The sequence below is a fragment of the Narcine bancroftii genome, chromosome 3, assembly GCF_036971445.1.
Source record: "Narcine bancroftii isolate sNarBan1 chromosome 3, sNarBan1.hap1, whole genome shotgun sequence".
Taxonomy (NCBI): Eukaryota; Metazoa; Chordata; class Chondrichthyes; order Torpediniformes; family Narcinidae; genus Narcine; species Narcine bancroftii.
The window spans coordinates 241,609,464-241,624,820 of NC_091471.1; the positions used below are offsets into that span (position 1 = coordinate 241,609,464).

The 15,357-nt window shown below is 40.1% G+C and overlaps 1 protein-coding gene across 7 annotated transcripts in view; it reads left to right on the forward strand.

Annotated features, from left to right (window-relative positions):
- Positions 1 to 15,357, forward strand: part of LOC138758413 (protein Wiz-like) — a 133,629-nt gene that overhangs the window by 100,060 nt on the left and 18,212 nt on the right. For 4 of the 7 annotated variants that reach the window (XM_069927289.1, XM_069927293.1, XM_069927290.1 and 1 more), the window contains 2 exons: positions 3,440 to 3,982; positions 6,430 to 6,918. In XM_069927289.1, the coding sequence (XP_069783390.1) occupies positions 3,440 to 3,982; positions 6,430 to 6,918 (1,032 nt within the window). Of the gene's footprint in view, positions 1 to 3,439; positions 3,983 to 6,429; positions 6,919 to 15,357 lie in introns of those variants that run through there. The other 3 variants (XM_069927291.1, XM_069927294.1, XR_011354274.1) reach the window with 2 other exon arrangements.

Below are 15,357 nucleotides of genomic sequence, written 5' to 3' on the forward strand. Positions count from 1 at the left end.
AATAGGATGTCAACGGGATGGTAGCAGCCAATAGGATGTCAACGGGATGGTAGCAGCCAATAGGATGTCAACGGGATGGTAGCAGCCAATAGGATGTCAACGGGATGGTAGCAGCCAATAGGATGTCAATGGGATGATAGCAGCCAATAGGAAGTCAACGGGATGATAGCGGCCAATAGGGTGATAATGGGATGTCAACGAGATGATCATGGCCTTCTTGATAGCAAGTACTTCACCCTGTAAAAGAGGTTGAAGATGTTCATGAATTCTCCTGCCAGTTGGTCTGTGAAAGCATGAAGGACACATCCGGGGATTCCTGTCTGGACCATTCGTTTTCTGTCGGTTCATTCCCTGGAAAGCCAATCCGACATTTTGGGCAGTGACTGTGAGTGCACTCAGTTGGCATGATGGCCTGCTGCTCATAGTGACCATCGAATGCATTGTGGTCATCCAGGAGGGATATGCTGTCAATTGCTACTCTAACTTGCTTTACTTTATAGCCTGTGATGACATGCATAAACTGTCACACGTGCTTAGTGTCAGTGAGATTCATCTGGGACTTGAATCTGATTCAGCACTATCCATTGGTATTCCAAATGGCCTTGCACTGATCATACCGGGATTTCTTGTGGGGCTGTGTTGCCTGACTTGTTCCTGTCCTTCTGTAGGGACTTGACCTCGTCATAGTTTCCGGTTGAAAAATACACATATTGTTCTTTTTGGCACACAGTCTTTTACACACTTGCCAATGAAGTCATTGATGTTGTTCATTAAGGTTGGTTGGTGAGTCCTTGAATAGGGACCTATCTTTTGACTTAAAGCAGTTGCATAGAATAAAGAGAGATGCTAATTGATGCAAATTGGAAGTTTTAAATATTTTGTAAAGAGAAACATATATTGTCAGTTAGCCAAAGTATGAGATAGTAAGGGTCAAAGGTGAAAGGTCATGGTGTAGACTGCCTATTCTCTGGCCATGACTGGATAGTGAAGAATGAAAGTGGGCAAATGCAGTCCCATCCAACTGGACTGTGGGAGAACTGAAGATGGTTTTGTAGAAGGCTGATGATAGGTTTCAGGCCAATTATTGAACTTAATTTATTGTTCATTCATTGTAGAAAATACACTTCCAGTCTACATCTGCTTGGTGGGTTTCCTCCAGCCATAGCTTCACAGGAATAGTTTTGCTTGATTTCCAACTGGTGCTTTGACTGGATAGAAATTATTTATATGTGCCCTTGTTAGATTGGGCAATCAACATAATCACTTCATGGCCCAAGTATATACTATACATCTGATATTTATAATAAACTTTTGGTATTGTTGAAATTGTTCAAAAGGGAAATTGTGACTGAGGTTTTTTGGTATGTGCCTAATTTGTAAGAAACCTGTTGAGTAGTGACAAGAATGTTCTAGCACTGGCCAGTAGTGACTCGATTACCTTATCTTAATAATTGATCAAAGTACCCGTGTTGATAGTAGCTCTGTTTTTAGGAATATGAATGTTAAAAGATTGAGATTAAATTACTGAAGTAAAAACTGAGTTCTAAATTAACTTGTGAACTTGTTTTCAGCTTTAAAGATAATTTGAAATAAAATGCTGGTATCATTCATGGTGACCATGAAATGACTGAATTGCCCAAAAAAAATCCTTTTATTTCACAGTTGTCCTTTGGAGAAGAACATTTGACACCAAGTTCAAAACAACATGGTGACACTTTAAATAGTCCAATATGTCACTTGGATGAAACTGCTCCATCAAAGCAATGTAAAGATAAAACGCACGTTGATTATGAATAGTAGGAATGGTCATGACAAAGGCATTTGATTGAATGTGACATCAAGAAAACATAATAAAATTGAAATTGAAGGAAATCAAGGGGATTTGAAATCATACAAAGGAAGGTGCTAGTATTGTTAAAGGCCATTCATCTCTCCCTCAGAACGTCACTGCAAGAGTTCCATGGTATTATTCAAAACCATCTTGAGATGCTCCAGCATTTCCTATTTTAACTGTTATTTTTAACTTGCTACCTTTGAATTTTGCACTATTTTTATTTATTTTGTATAAAATGGTTTATATAAACGTTTGTACCGTGATTCTGCCGCAAAACAACAAATTTTGTGACATCTACATGACAATAAAATTCCAGTTCTGATTATCCTTTTCTTCAAGCTCAGAAGAATTTATTAATTGATCAGAATTTATTGTCACAAACGTGTCACAAAATTTGTTGTTTTGCAGTAAAACACTACAGTACAAATATTGCTATAAATTATATTTCAAAATAGTGCAAGAAAATAGGAGAAAGCAAAGTAGGGTCTGTGGTTCATTGTCTATTCAGAAAATTGATGACAGAGGGAAAGAAGCAGTTTTTGTGCTGATGGATGCTCGTCTTCAGACTCTTGTACCTCCTTCCTGATGGTAGCAGAGTGAAAAGGGTGGCGGGGGTCCTTGAGGATGAAAGCTGCTTTCTTAATATACCGTCCAATGACCAGTCCGTTCTCTACTCCTCAGAATATCAGGCTGAACCCAAAAGCACCGATATTTGGATACCTTTCAGAGAGTGCAGGTAACAAGTGCCAAGCAATGATCACCAAGAGGGACATTGGCATTGTCAGATTTTGTAATGGAAGGCTCCATATTCTGAAAGTTTAACCAGTGTTATCACAAATGTATCTAGCTGTAAGAATAAGTGAGATGTGGCTATCTAACATAGAGTGACCTGCATCCTAACTTCTATGCCCTTCCATTGCCTGCAAAGCAGAAGTCGGTTGAATCAATGAAATACCTTTCACATAGCATAGCAAGAGGTCAGGCGGTCAGAATTTGGTATACCTTGCAAACAACCACAATCCTGCCAGGTTCCTTTGTGAAATAATATTGCATATCTTACTCTTCTAAAACTTTTGATTTTAATAGCAACAAATATAAATATTAGAAAATATTTTCATTCATACAGTTGGGTTTGGGTAAATCTCAAGTCTGAAGACTTGCTGAAACAATATTATTACAATTTTATCATTTCTTGGGCTTTGAGTTTGGAATGTCCATTTTCCTCCTTCCTGTCATCCAGGTCCCAAATTGACTGTTTATTACTGTCTTTAACTCTACGTGATGTGTTTTATATTTTAGCCTGATGTGCCAATTACTATCATCTATGGACTATGCCCCTGCGCTACCACTCCCGCTCTCCGAATGGGTAAAATACCCAAGGCTTCATGAATCTTCAATTACATAATTTCTTTTGTGTGCCTCTTCCCACTGTCCTTCCCAGGGAAATATAAGAATATATTTGGAGTTTGAACACACCTGAATAGTGATAGTTCAAATTATTTTGTTTTTGTCGTTTTCTTCCCTGTCCCTAGCCCTTTTTACCTTCACCTCACAACGACCTTCCCTTCAAATTAAAGCTCAGATGAAATTTCTTTGTTTTGGTAGCAGTTGATCAACCCAGCAAAGATGTTCGCTGTGAATTCTGTGGTGAATACTTTGAGAATCGCAAGGGACTGTCGAGCCATGCCAGATCACATCTGAGACAGTTTGGGGTGACAGAATGGACAGTGAATGGTTCACCAATCGACACACTAAAGGAACTGATGAAAAGGAAGGAAAAGCCTGAACCGCTTGGCCATGATCCAGAGCAACAGGAGCCTCAAAGCTACCAGTATGAGGAGAAACACATTTCTAAGCCATTTGGACAGATGATCAAATCACCAGTTAAGGAGATGCATCAAAAACATCTGACGCCACCAGCTAGGAAAGTATTGACCTATACACCTAACAGCCAACATTCCACTTTGTCTCCTCTGGGAAAGAAAATACCCATGGGTTTTGTGTCTACTGCACCACTAAAGAAATCCATGCCAGATGAAAGAAGCATGCCACATGAATTAAAGGCCAGCTATAGTCCAGAATCGGGTTCTTATAAGCCGAAATCTGCTTGGTCCCCACATGAGAAGGTGACAACAACACCGGTAATTGGTAAGTTGGTCTACTTTGAAAACTGTTTGCTTTCATTATATTGCATGTTTGTCTCCAAATAGTGGGCCAATGGGTAAGTTGCTCTGTACTTCTGGCACTGCTTCTCAGCAGCTGGTTCTGAGAAAAATTTCCAGGGTTCCAATCCCCCCCCACCCCCTTCATGAATCTCCTCTTGCAATCTCGTGTAAATGCTTGGGATTCCTTCTCTGCACGCTCTAGGCCACATGGTTGAGGTGAGGGATCAGATTGTTTGAAAACTTCAGTCCCCTTTCAAACATTTTTTTTTAAAAAAAAGTATTTTAGTTGCTGCTGCATTCATTGCGAATGCAATACCCTATACTGTTACACTGTTCCTGACCATGTCAGAAATTCACAGATGTCATTTTCCATCTTGTATCTCTTCTGAGGCTATCAGTAATTTGAGAACATGTTGAACGCTAGGGGCTCTGAACCACCTCCACAGGTAATCGCATGCAACTGGTGTTATGCTAGATTACCGTAGCAAATATCAAGGGTTATCACTAAGAGTTGAGGAATGAGATCCAAGATAGGAATCCTTTCTCTGCATAGAAAGGATTTCCTTTTGAAATGAAAAGTATTATTTAAAAAAAATTGTTTATTTTCTGTTATAATTAGTTTTTGAGGTCAGTTCACTTAAGCAATATTTTTCTCCCATCCATTTCATGCTCTGTAGTTCATTCCCCCCCCCCCCCCAAAAAAAAATTTTTTTAAAAGTAATCTCATTGTCATGAGAGTGGACATGATTCCCTATGACTTCTGTACGCTGACCTGGCCATACATTCAAGCATACCTCAGGATTGCTGAAGAAAACGACAGTAGCTAAAGCTATTTTGAACAACTTTGCAGGAGAAAACATTTCACAGCTGAAAGGATACAGTCATGTCAAGAAGCTACCTGATAAAGGTGACATTTTTTTTTATTTGGACCTATCTTGGTAGCAAAAGAAGACCGATAAATGCACAGCTTTTGTGGTTGGCATTTTATAAGATTTGCATGTGATGAGCCTATTGCTGTATTCCAAGATTAATATACACTCACTTTATTGAAAAGTTTAGATCATTTGAGTTCCAAGCTGAATTAGTAATCTACTTCATTATCTTTAAATTGTAGAAGAAGCGTACAGTTTCATTTGAGTTTCTCCAGTATGGGTTTCACCTGTTCAGTTCCCCTTAATACTTAAGAGTAGGAGTATACCAGTGGTGAAATAACATTGCCAAGTATTCTCACATTTCATGGTATAGCTGCCCAAGGGTTGGATTTTAAACTGCAGGTTATTTTGCATGAATTATTTGCCATTCAACATTTTATAGTGAAACTTGAAGGATTCAAAGTGATTAGAAAATAAAACTGGCAACCTTTGTTTTCATTTATGTTTTTGTTTCTAGTTTCTCTTTGATTCCTTCAGGCATTGCTCTCTCTTGTTTACACGTCTAAGGTTGGGACTAACTCTTTCCATATGCTTTCTTCATGTTGGTGCACGATGCCTGATCTCGACCTTGTCCAAGGTCCTACTCGCGCATCATTGTTTCAGAGACCAGGAGTAGTTTTGCTTCTCGCCTCCTCCTCTCCCACAACAGGACCCTCATAGTCCTGATCATTTGTAGTTCTCTTTTTTTACCCCTGGTGGAGACCAGCAAACTTCATGGAAATCATGGCTGTCGGGTATTTCAGAGCCATTTTCTCAACCAAATGCAAATTCACACTAAAATCCATGATTCACCTTTGCAGATTCATTGTACCCAGGAGAACTTTTCCATTAAAATAGGGTGAGAGGAGATCAAGTAGCACAGTTTTAAAAAGAATTATCTTAAGAAATTTTATGTAAGAACAGCCCTCCCAGATAAAACGGGGAAACCAGAATTTCTTAATATTGCATTTTAAATAGAAGGTGTGTACATATTTGAAAGCATTCTTCTGTAAAGCTAGAAAGGTGCTTTTAGGCTGGATTCTGCATTTTTATTCTGGATTCAGCCAGAGGTGTTCAGTCATAATCCCTCAGATGGTCACTTCGCCAAGCACGTACACTGAATGTCAGAACCTGCAATTCCTCTCCTACTGATTGAAATTACTATTGTTATGAGGCATCATCAGTAGGGTAGAACTAACCTATCTCATGATGGTCTATCCCCAGTTCATGCTCTCTCTTCATGGATGAACAATCCACTGCTTGGTGAATTCTGCTTCACACTGATAAAAATATGACAGACAAGCACAGGACTGTGGTTTAAATGGTGGTGATCTGGCACAGACTCAATGGCTCAACCACCTCCTGTGCTATAAAATGTTTAACCCAGCATGCACAGAGCAAATCACAGTCCTTACAGTTGGGACTGTTGTCCATTAACTTAGCTTGAATGATAGCTGTATATTGAACCAGCTGGAGTCACATTAACACATTGCTTTGTGTCTTGGTCTCTTCCCTGCAGCCGCAGATACTTGCTGCGAATTATGTGGCCATTACTTTGAAAACCGGAAAGCTTTAGCCAGCCATGCCAGAGCCCATCTCCGACAGTTCGGGGTGACTGAATGGCACATCAACGGTTCACCAATAGACACCCTGAGGGAATGGATCCGCCAGAAGCCCAACATTAGCCCAGGCACCTCTTTGAACTGTGTGCAGGACCGCCCCCTTCCAAAACCCATCAGAAACAATATCAAATCTCTGGTTAAGGAGTTGCCAGGGGAGCTGTGCTCACTACCCGGGGGTAAGACGGTGAAGTTGGAGCCAATGCAGCCCAAAACAGTAGAGCTGGGCTTTCCGGCCTCGCCAGTGCAGAAGAATCCAGAGACAGAAAAAATGTCTCCGACTGAGTGCTACACTCCGACAGATCTGAGCCAAAGCAGCATAACTGAATGCACCCCGAGCTCCTCCATGCCATCTGAGGACGAGGAGCCACATCCAAAGAAAAAGAGAAGTAAGTTTGTATTCAGTATTTGACAAACATTTTACAGAATTTTAAAAGAAAAAGAAAAATTGGTCACGTTTCTGTGCAGCGTTCTCATCATAAAGGCGTAGGTTGGAACTGCAGATAAAGGCAGGCTAATTGTCAGATTTGACCTACCACTTTAAGAGCCAGTTCCTGGGAAGTCTTTTTAGTTCTAACACTTTTTTAAAAAAAAACACAAAGTAAGAATTTTACATTGTATGGATGTTTTTGTCCTTCTGCAACCTTGGTGCAGACAACTAATGAGGAGCTTGTGATGGCCCATAGTTAACCCTCACTAATGATCTGATGGACCTTGTAAGCCCATCTTCGCAACAGCTGACTGTTGAAAGCCTTTACTTCAGTTGTCTTAGCAGCTGAATGATGTATCATTGCTGAATGGGGGAGAGGTTGAAAGTCTACCCAAGATTTATAATGCCCCTTTAAAGTTGTACAAATATTTTCTTGGATAAAGACTGGACAAGCTAGTACACTGGCAATTGTGTAAAGAACTAATGGGCATGTTCTATTTGATCTTTGTTTTCATGTATATCTTCTTAAATGAGGCTCATTTGTTATAAATCAGTGGTTCTCAACCCTTTTCTTTCCACTCACATACCACCTTAAGTAATCCTTGGTGCTCTGTGGTTACTAAAGGATTACTTCGGCTTGTATGTAAGCAAGGGAAAAAGAAGTTGCAAAGGACTGTTATAAATCAATATCCCATAGTCTGTATGAATGGATTACATTTTATTTGGCAATATTTTTGTAACTATCACCATCAATCTCCAATGTTTTTCAGAAGTTCTCCATATGAGAACTGGCAAGGCAGGCATTTGCTGCCCATTTGATTTTTTGTTTTGTAATTGATGGGTATTCCTCCTCGGGAACCATTGCAACTGGTCTATTGAATATATATTGAGCTGTGCTTCCTACACTTGGTGTACCTCTATTGCTAGTAAACTATTGACATTATTTAACTAAGATTATAATCTTCCTAATTCTACCACGGTTTTTTCAACTTTCTTCATTAGCTTTATTTCCTTTTCCTTGAGACAGATTAACAAGGAAATTAGGTTTTCACCGCCTGCTCGAAAAATATCAGAAATGTTTGAACATAACAGGCCATTTGACTCATTTTGCTTTTGTTGTCAAAAACACCTTTAATTTTATCATGTTCCCTATTTTTTTAAAAATGTATAATGCATGTGCTTCTCCATTCTTGGAATTGGAACTGGGATTCAATTTTGTCCTGCTCTGGAATTTTGTGTGCCTGCAACAGCATTGTGCTGTGCACAGAGTGAGAGTCCCAGAACATTGAGCCCTCAGAAATGATGATTTGTTGAAACTGCTGTCAATTAATTTTCTTCCCTTCCAAATTCTCACGAGTCTTAACCGTAAGCATTCCTCCAATAATTTGTCAGCTTGTGCACTTGACTGTGAGAGATGTCACATTTGAGCTGATTCTGTGTGAAGTGAGAAGGATGATTCTGGGCTCAAACTTAACTTGCAGAACAGTGGTGATTGGAAATCACTCTTAATCCACTCTTAAGATCAGAAAAGATAGCTCAGGAGCAAAGTCATTTGCTCTAAGCTGTTAATTGATCTACATCTAGACATTGAGGACCATTGATTCTGTCGCACCTTGTCACCCTCTGAATTTTTTATGTTTGCTATCTAGCTGATGTCATTATGTGTGGTTGAAAACACAATGTCGGGGAAACTCAGAAGATCAAACAGGGGACTTTATATAGTAAAGATAAAGGTACATAACCAATGTTTTAGGCTTGAGCCCTTCATCAAGGTATGAGCAAAATGTAGGCAAGTGGGGGGGAGGAGGTATAGGTGGATAGGGGAGGGAGGGTATACCACCAAACAAAGGGGGGGGGGTGGCTCTGTGAATGGCGTGGAAAAGGGGTGGAGAGCTTGGAGGGAAGAAGACAGGAATGGTGAAGAGAAGGAGAGTGCAGAGTAGGCTTAGCAGAAACTGACGGTCGATGTTTATGCCAACTAGTTGTAGAGTGCCCAGATGGAATATTACGTGTGGCTCCTCCAGTTTACAGGTGGCCTTGGTTTGACAGTACACGAGGCCAGGGACAGACGTGTCTGCACTGGAGTGGGGTGCCGAATTGAAATGGCTGACCACTGGGAGATCCCCGTCACTGATGTGGAAGGTGCTCAACGAAGCGATCTCCCTGTCTGCATCGTTTCCGATGTAGAGAAGGCCACAATGTGGTTAATGACTCCCACGGATTCACAAGTGGACTGTTGCTTCACTTGGAAGGACTGTTTGGGGCCCAGAAAGGTGGTGAGAGAGGAGGTGTGATGTAGTTTGTGGTCTTTAATCCAAAAGTAAATACCAATGCACTGTAACTAACAACCTATCACCCTCTTTGGTCACCAACCCACTTCAAAACAAAAGTTACCCAAACAAGAAAATCTGCATACGCTGGGGTCAAGTGCAATTCACCGATGTGCTGGAGAAGTCTCTGCAGTACATTTGTATATTGTATCCAAGTTTGCTGGTTGGTAAAGAACGAGTGAATCTCTGCTCTGATGACTGATAGTTATTTTCAGTTTTATTTTTGGATTAAAAATCACAAAGTACCATATTTGAAGGCATATGACCCACTTTTTTTCCTCCAAGAAATGGCTCAAAAAATACCCTCCTCTCTCCCCCCCCCCGAGTCTTATATGTGGTTATTAGGGAGGGAGGGATCCCTCAATGACAACTCAGCATTGCCGCAATGGCCGCTGAACAGGTCTCTGGCTACTCGCCCAGCTTCAAGAACCCCGCGGATGTGCTCCGGCTGTCCAGGAAGTGGACCTGCAGCTTGGTGGGCCACCTTCCCTCGGGTGGCTCATGCTTTCCAGAGCTGCCACTCACTTCCCCTGGTCAGAAGGCCGACCACAGCAGCCCCCTGCCAGCAGCGCAAGAGGTGCAGGAGGAACCCATTCACCAACATTGCCAACACCCATGAGTTGCTGGTGGGTCCCCTGGTCCTGGGGCTGGGAGACCTGCCAAGGAGAAGCCGCACAGCAAAGGGCATTCTCGGGTACACCTCTGATTTAAATGTAAAGCAGAACATATGGCATGCCACGCAGATACATAAGGTAGATCAGCACAGTATAAATTTAATTATTGCAATATTGCCAAGCCAGAAAAAGAGATAATTTAAAAGGATGGATAAACAGTTTTCCCCGTTTATGTCTAAATGATAAAAGGTCCTCCAGAGCAACACTGAGAGAGAACTGAATTAAAAGCATTCTACCTATCCGTAAATACACTAAAAATATTCTTAATATTCCCTGCTGAAATGGGAAGGGGGTGTCTTTTATGCCCGTGGATCTTATATGCCATGAATATGGTATTTCTGAGAGATGATTGCCATTTTAAGTCTGAATACTGCAAAATAATTACCCACAGTCATAGTTTTGCAGTTAACTTTGCTCAGGATGGTGCACCTGTAAATGTTCTACAAGTGAACTGGATAATGGGCAAGTGGCAAAAAAATTTACTTGGGATTGAATGAGCTCTCACTTTTGTAAGGACCAAAGCCAGAAATTAGTGAGAGCTAGACTGCACGTGGGAATTACCATAAATCCACTTGAAAAACAAAATCTTATTTGATCACTTCCATGATCGAATATTCTGTTAAAGTGCACTTGCCATAATTTTGCCCATTCAATAAAATAGTCAACATTACTATATAATATTGTTCACACCACTTGCTATGCCCTGTGCCTGGCTAGTGACCTTGGGCACTTGGTTATCTTCGTCATTAATTCTCCAACATTTCCAAGTACTGAACTTTCTAAGAATATCACTCGTCACTTTTCCTTTAACTGCTTGTCCATTATCCCTGCACTTCAGATAACACCCAAAGCAAGTCGATTAGACACCTTCAATCGTGAGCTTTAATCAAAAGAGTTCTGAGGAATCTGATCACAAACTTGTAAAAGTCGGTAAAGAATAAATCCATAGACTTTTCCATGCCAATATTTATTAAAATCTTCAGAATTTTAATTTTTTGACGTGCTTTATCATTAACAGATCATTCTTAGCTTGGTGTCTTTAATTTTCCTAATATCCTGTAAGTGTTTTGCAATTCTGTGCTGAAATATATATTCTAATCACATGTTAAACTCAATAGTATAAATCCTGAATCCAGTGTTTCATCATTATATTAGTTGAGATAGGGCTGCAGATAGTTGCCTTGTTCGTGTTCCAAGTGATTATTTTCCATGTGTGACCCTTATGGTGGATATTAACAAGCTATTTGTCTTACTGAATGGTTGGGGCGATGCAGCAAAGACATTATAGATATTTTTTCCCTTCTGTTCCCATCCAGCAGAAACGTGTGTATACATGTACTCTTTTATTAGCGATTGTGGAACAATGCTCATGAGCAGAAGCTGCCCTTTCCTTATCTCACGAGACTCTGGTTTTACTGCCAGTCAGTGGCCCATACTTCCTGGTTCATTTCAGCAACTCAGATTCACTGAGAAATTTCTGGTGTGCGCAGTGTAGTTTGTTAGTGCCTTTTGCAAAGGTCTGGAATTCCAGAGAAAATTGCATTCTTATTTGTGCCCTGAAAAGACATAATACAGCTGCAGTGACATCTGTGAGTAGACAGGATATAATAGTCTGGCCAAACATTTTCCTGGATCCTTAGAATAGGATGGCTCTGTACTATATTTGAAAAGAATTGCCATTATTGTCTATTTTGTTAATATACTGTAATATGCTAATTTGAATAATAAAACTTGCATCACTGTTTGAACTCTCAAATCCTTCTAAAATGAGCAAAAATGTATATGAACTTCTAATTTACTACTTGTAATGTTCCAATAGAGTCGCTATGAAGTTCCCTAAGAAATTAAACACCAAATCGTATTTTTTGCTATGTAGCAGTTCATCGTTTGGAGCTATCACTTCTGATACTTTTATATTCATTGTTCATCTCAGCTTCCTTAAAGGTTAGAAGTTCTTTCAAAATTAGATGAATAGCTAAAGTAAACACACTGGACAAGAAAAGAACAATCATTGTCCAAAGGACCAAAGGAAGTTTCAATTGTAGCTTCAACCAGCTGTCCCACTTGAAACTTCTGTTGATTTCTGACTCTCCAGCATTTTATCTAATCAAGTCAAGTTCAAGTTTATTATCATCTAATTGTACAAATAGAACCTGATGGAACTGTGTTCTCCGGTCCTCAATGCACAAAATGCAGACACACAACCAGACATAACACACTGCAGACAAACAATATATAAGGACAAGTATTCATAAATACAAATAAATATGTTTCATGCATGAGAGAGTTCAGATGGTTAGTGTGAGCCGTTCCTTTGATCATTCAGCATTCTCACTGCCCGTGGGAAGAAGCTGTTCCTCAGACTGGTGGTGCTGGCTCTGATACTCCTGTATCTTTCCCAACAAGATCAGCTGAAAGATGCTGTGTGTGGGGTGGAAAGGGTCCTCAATGATTTTGTGTCCTCTTCAGACAACAATCCTTTTAGATCACACCCATTTATTGTGTGTTATTGTACAGTGATCCTCTCTGCTACCATTATGGTTCTGTGGATTGAGCTCTGATCCATTTCTCTGCAGCAACCGTACCCACACTGTGATGCTGCCGGCCAGGACGCTCTCAATAGAGCTCCTGTAGAATGCTGACATGATGGTGGCTGATAGCCCTGCCCACTTCAGTCTTCTCAGGAAGTGCAGTTGCTATTGCACCTTTCTGACAAGTGAGGAGATGCTGTGTGTTGATCTAACACAGGCTTTTGGAGCCGCACAAAAGTTTAAGAGAAGTTAATATTCAGGCAAATCTCCTTGGGGTTTAGAGTATTGCAGATTCTGAGCGTGTGCAGACATCACTGGGAATTTAGTGAACTTGTATAGGCTTTATTATTGCATTTGAGTGGAATGACATCTTAAAATAATGAGGAATCTGCCACATTCATTCATAGCAGCCAAAATGTGTCGCCATCTTATGATCCATTCATATTCAGAACTTCAATCAAAGATTGAGTTGTCGAATAAATTGAATAGATTAGTCATGCTGAATTAATTGGTATTACTCCCATTTCTACAGGGCTAAATTACTTTAAGAGCACAGGAAAAAAAAATCCTTTTTATTTTTGTCTTCAGTCGTATATGACAATTTGGAGATTATCGATCAACAAAAATTAGTAAAATTCCACAGCAAAATGACTAACCAAATCTGCTAAAAAATATAGTCCTATGTTTTGTCTATAGCTATGAAAGTAAGATGTGAACACAGGGAGAGAAGAATGGAAAATTACAAATTTAATCTGTAACGGTGTTTTTGAATCAAGTAGTCCAGCTGGTAAATGTGTTACTGCTTGAAAGGAGAAAATGGTCCCAAAAAATTAACATTGGAAGGAAATAAAAACCAAAAAAAAGTGTGCTTTGCTCTTAAATAAGAGAAGCAGTATGTACTTTAGTTTAAAAATGAGTCAGAAGGATAAAAGATTTTCTACAGAAAACTACTCCATGCATGATAGAACATTTGTTTAGTTTCAAATGCTGCTATCCAACATTCTCTCCCTCAGTCTATGCCAAAATGCATAAAAATATCCTTCCCCCCCCCCACCCAAAATCAGAAGATGCAGAGACTCCTCATTTTGATTGGATGCCCAATGTTGATGCTTTTGATTGTGCCTCTAAACTAGTAGCTACAAACGTTACACTTTCCATGAAGATTGGAGGACCACATTCTCTGTAGATGATAGAGCATTGTTCTTTGTTCCATGACTGACTGTTTTGAGCACACTGTGCTTAATGTTCTGGACTGACAGTTTAGGTTTCCATGTCTCTGACTTGGTATAGTGTGCTGCAAACAATCTAAAACCATAAATATGGGATGAGCCTCCTGCTGCATTGGCTTCATGAAAGAATTTGGGTTGATCTTCTCTGGTTCTGATGTTGCCTTGGGCCTTCATCTGCATAATCCTAAGTTATGATTTAATTTTTTTAAATTCAGACATATAGCATGGTAACAGGCCCTTCTGGCCCATGAGCCCATGGTGCACAATTACACCCAATTGGTACGTTTTGAATGGTGGAAGAAAACCGGAGCATCTGGAGGAAACCCACGCAGACACGGAGAGAAAGTACAAACTCCTTACAGTCAGCGCCATATTCAAACCTGGGTGTAACATCATTGCACTAACTACTACGCTGATCGTGCCACCCTCACTACATAAATCTACCTTTTAAAATGGCTCATAATATGGTACAGTAAAGACTTAATTTCTTTGAATATGAGGAACAAATCTTATTCTGTCTGGCCACCCACCAACCGGATGGCATTAACATTGTCCTATCCGGTTTCTGTTAGCTTTGTTTCCTTTCCTCCACCTCTGTCTCTTTCCTTTTCCCTCTCTCTTTCCTTCAGATCTGCATTCACAGAGCCACCCTGTTTCCCCCCCCATCCTCTCCTTTCCTATCCATGCCCAATTATCACCTTTTGCCTATTGGTCTGTGCTCCTCCCCAGCCTTTTAATTCAAGCACCTGCCTGCTTTTTCCTCATCCCTTGAAGAAGGGTTCAGGCTCAAAACGTTTTTGGTTATATATCTTTACGTCCTATAGATGCTGTGAGATCGGCTGAGTTCCTCCAGCATTTGTGCTTTCATTTAAATTCTGTCCTTGTTTATCAATCCTTCCACATCCTCATTTTGTTCTCTTACCACTGTTGCCTTTAATCATACAACTATCACCCCTGGAACAAATTCTATACAATCTACTTTCCACAATTGGCAACTTTCCTTCCAAATGACTCAGAACTCTTCTTTGGTCAGATATCTCTCATGTTTCCCCACACCTTGATGAAGGGCTCAAGCCCGAAACTTTGGTGTTGAATCTTAACTGTTTGACCTGCTGAGTTTCTCCAGCCTTTGTGTTTTTTCTCAGAACTCTCCTTGAATTATTCCTCTTCTACAACGTTCCTCCTGCACGTTGTTTTGAAAGCTACATTTGTCCAGATTTTTGGCCTTCAACCCTAAATATTAATGTGATTTTTGTCTCAGATTTTAAGTTGCAGCATTCCTTCTTTTGTTTTGCTCCTATAAAAGTACAGTAAATCCCCTGGTATCCGGTACCTAAAGGGAATGGTAGACATCAGATAAGCAAGTTTTCCAGTCCTTAAGACTCACTATTACAATGCCTAACAAGTAAACCTGCATTTAGAATAAACAGTTTAAAAAACAAAAATACTACATTGAGCAAACTTCACTTGCGTGAATCTATAAAACTTCAAATACTTTATTTTCAGTCACATTCTTTGGAATTGTTGACTACAGAACCATATAACATTACAGCACAGAAACAGACATCCTTGGCCCTTCTAATCTGTACTGAACCATTTTTTTTGCCTAGACGCACTGACCTGCACCCTTTTGG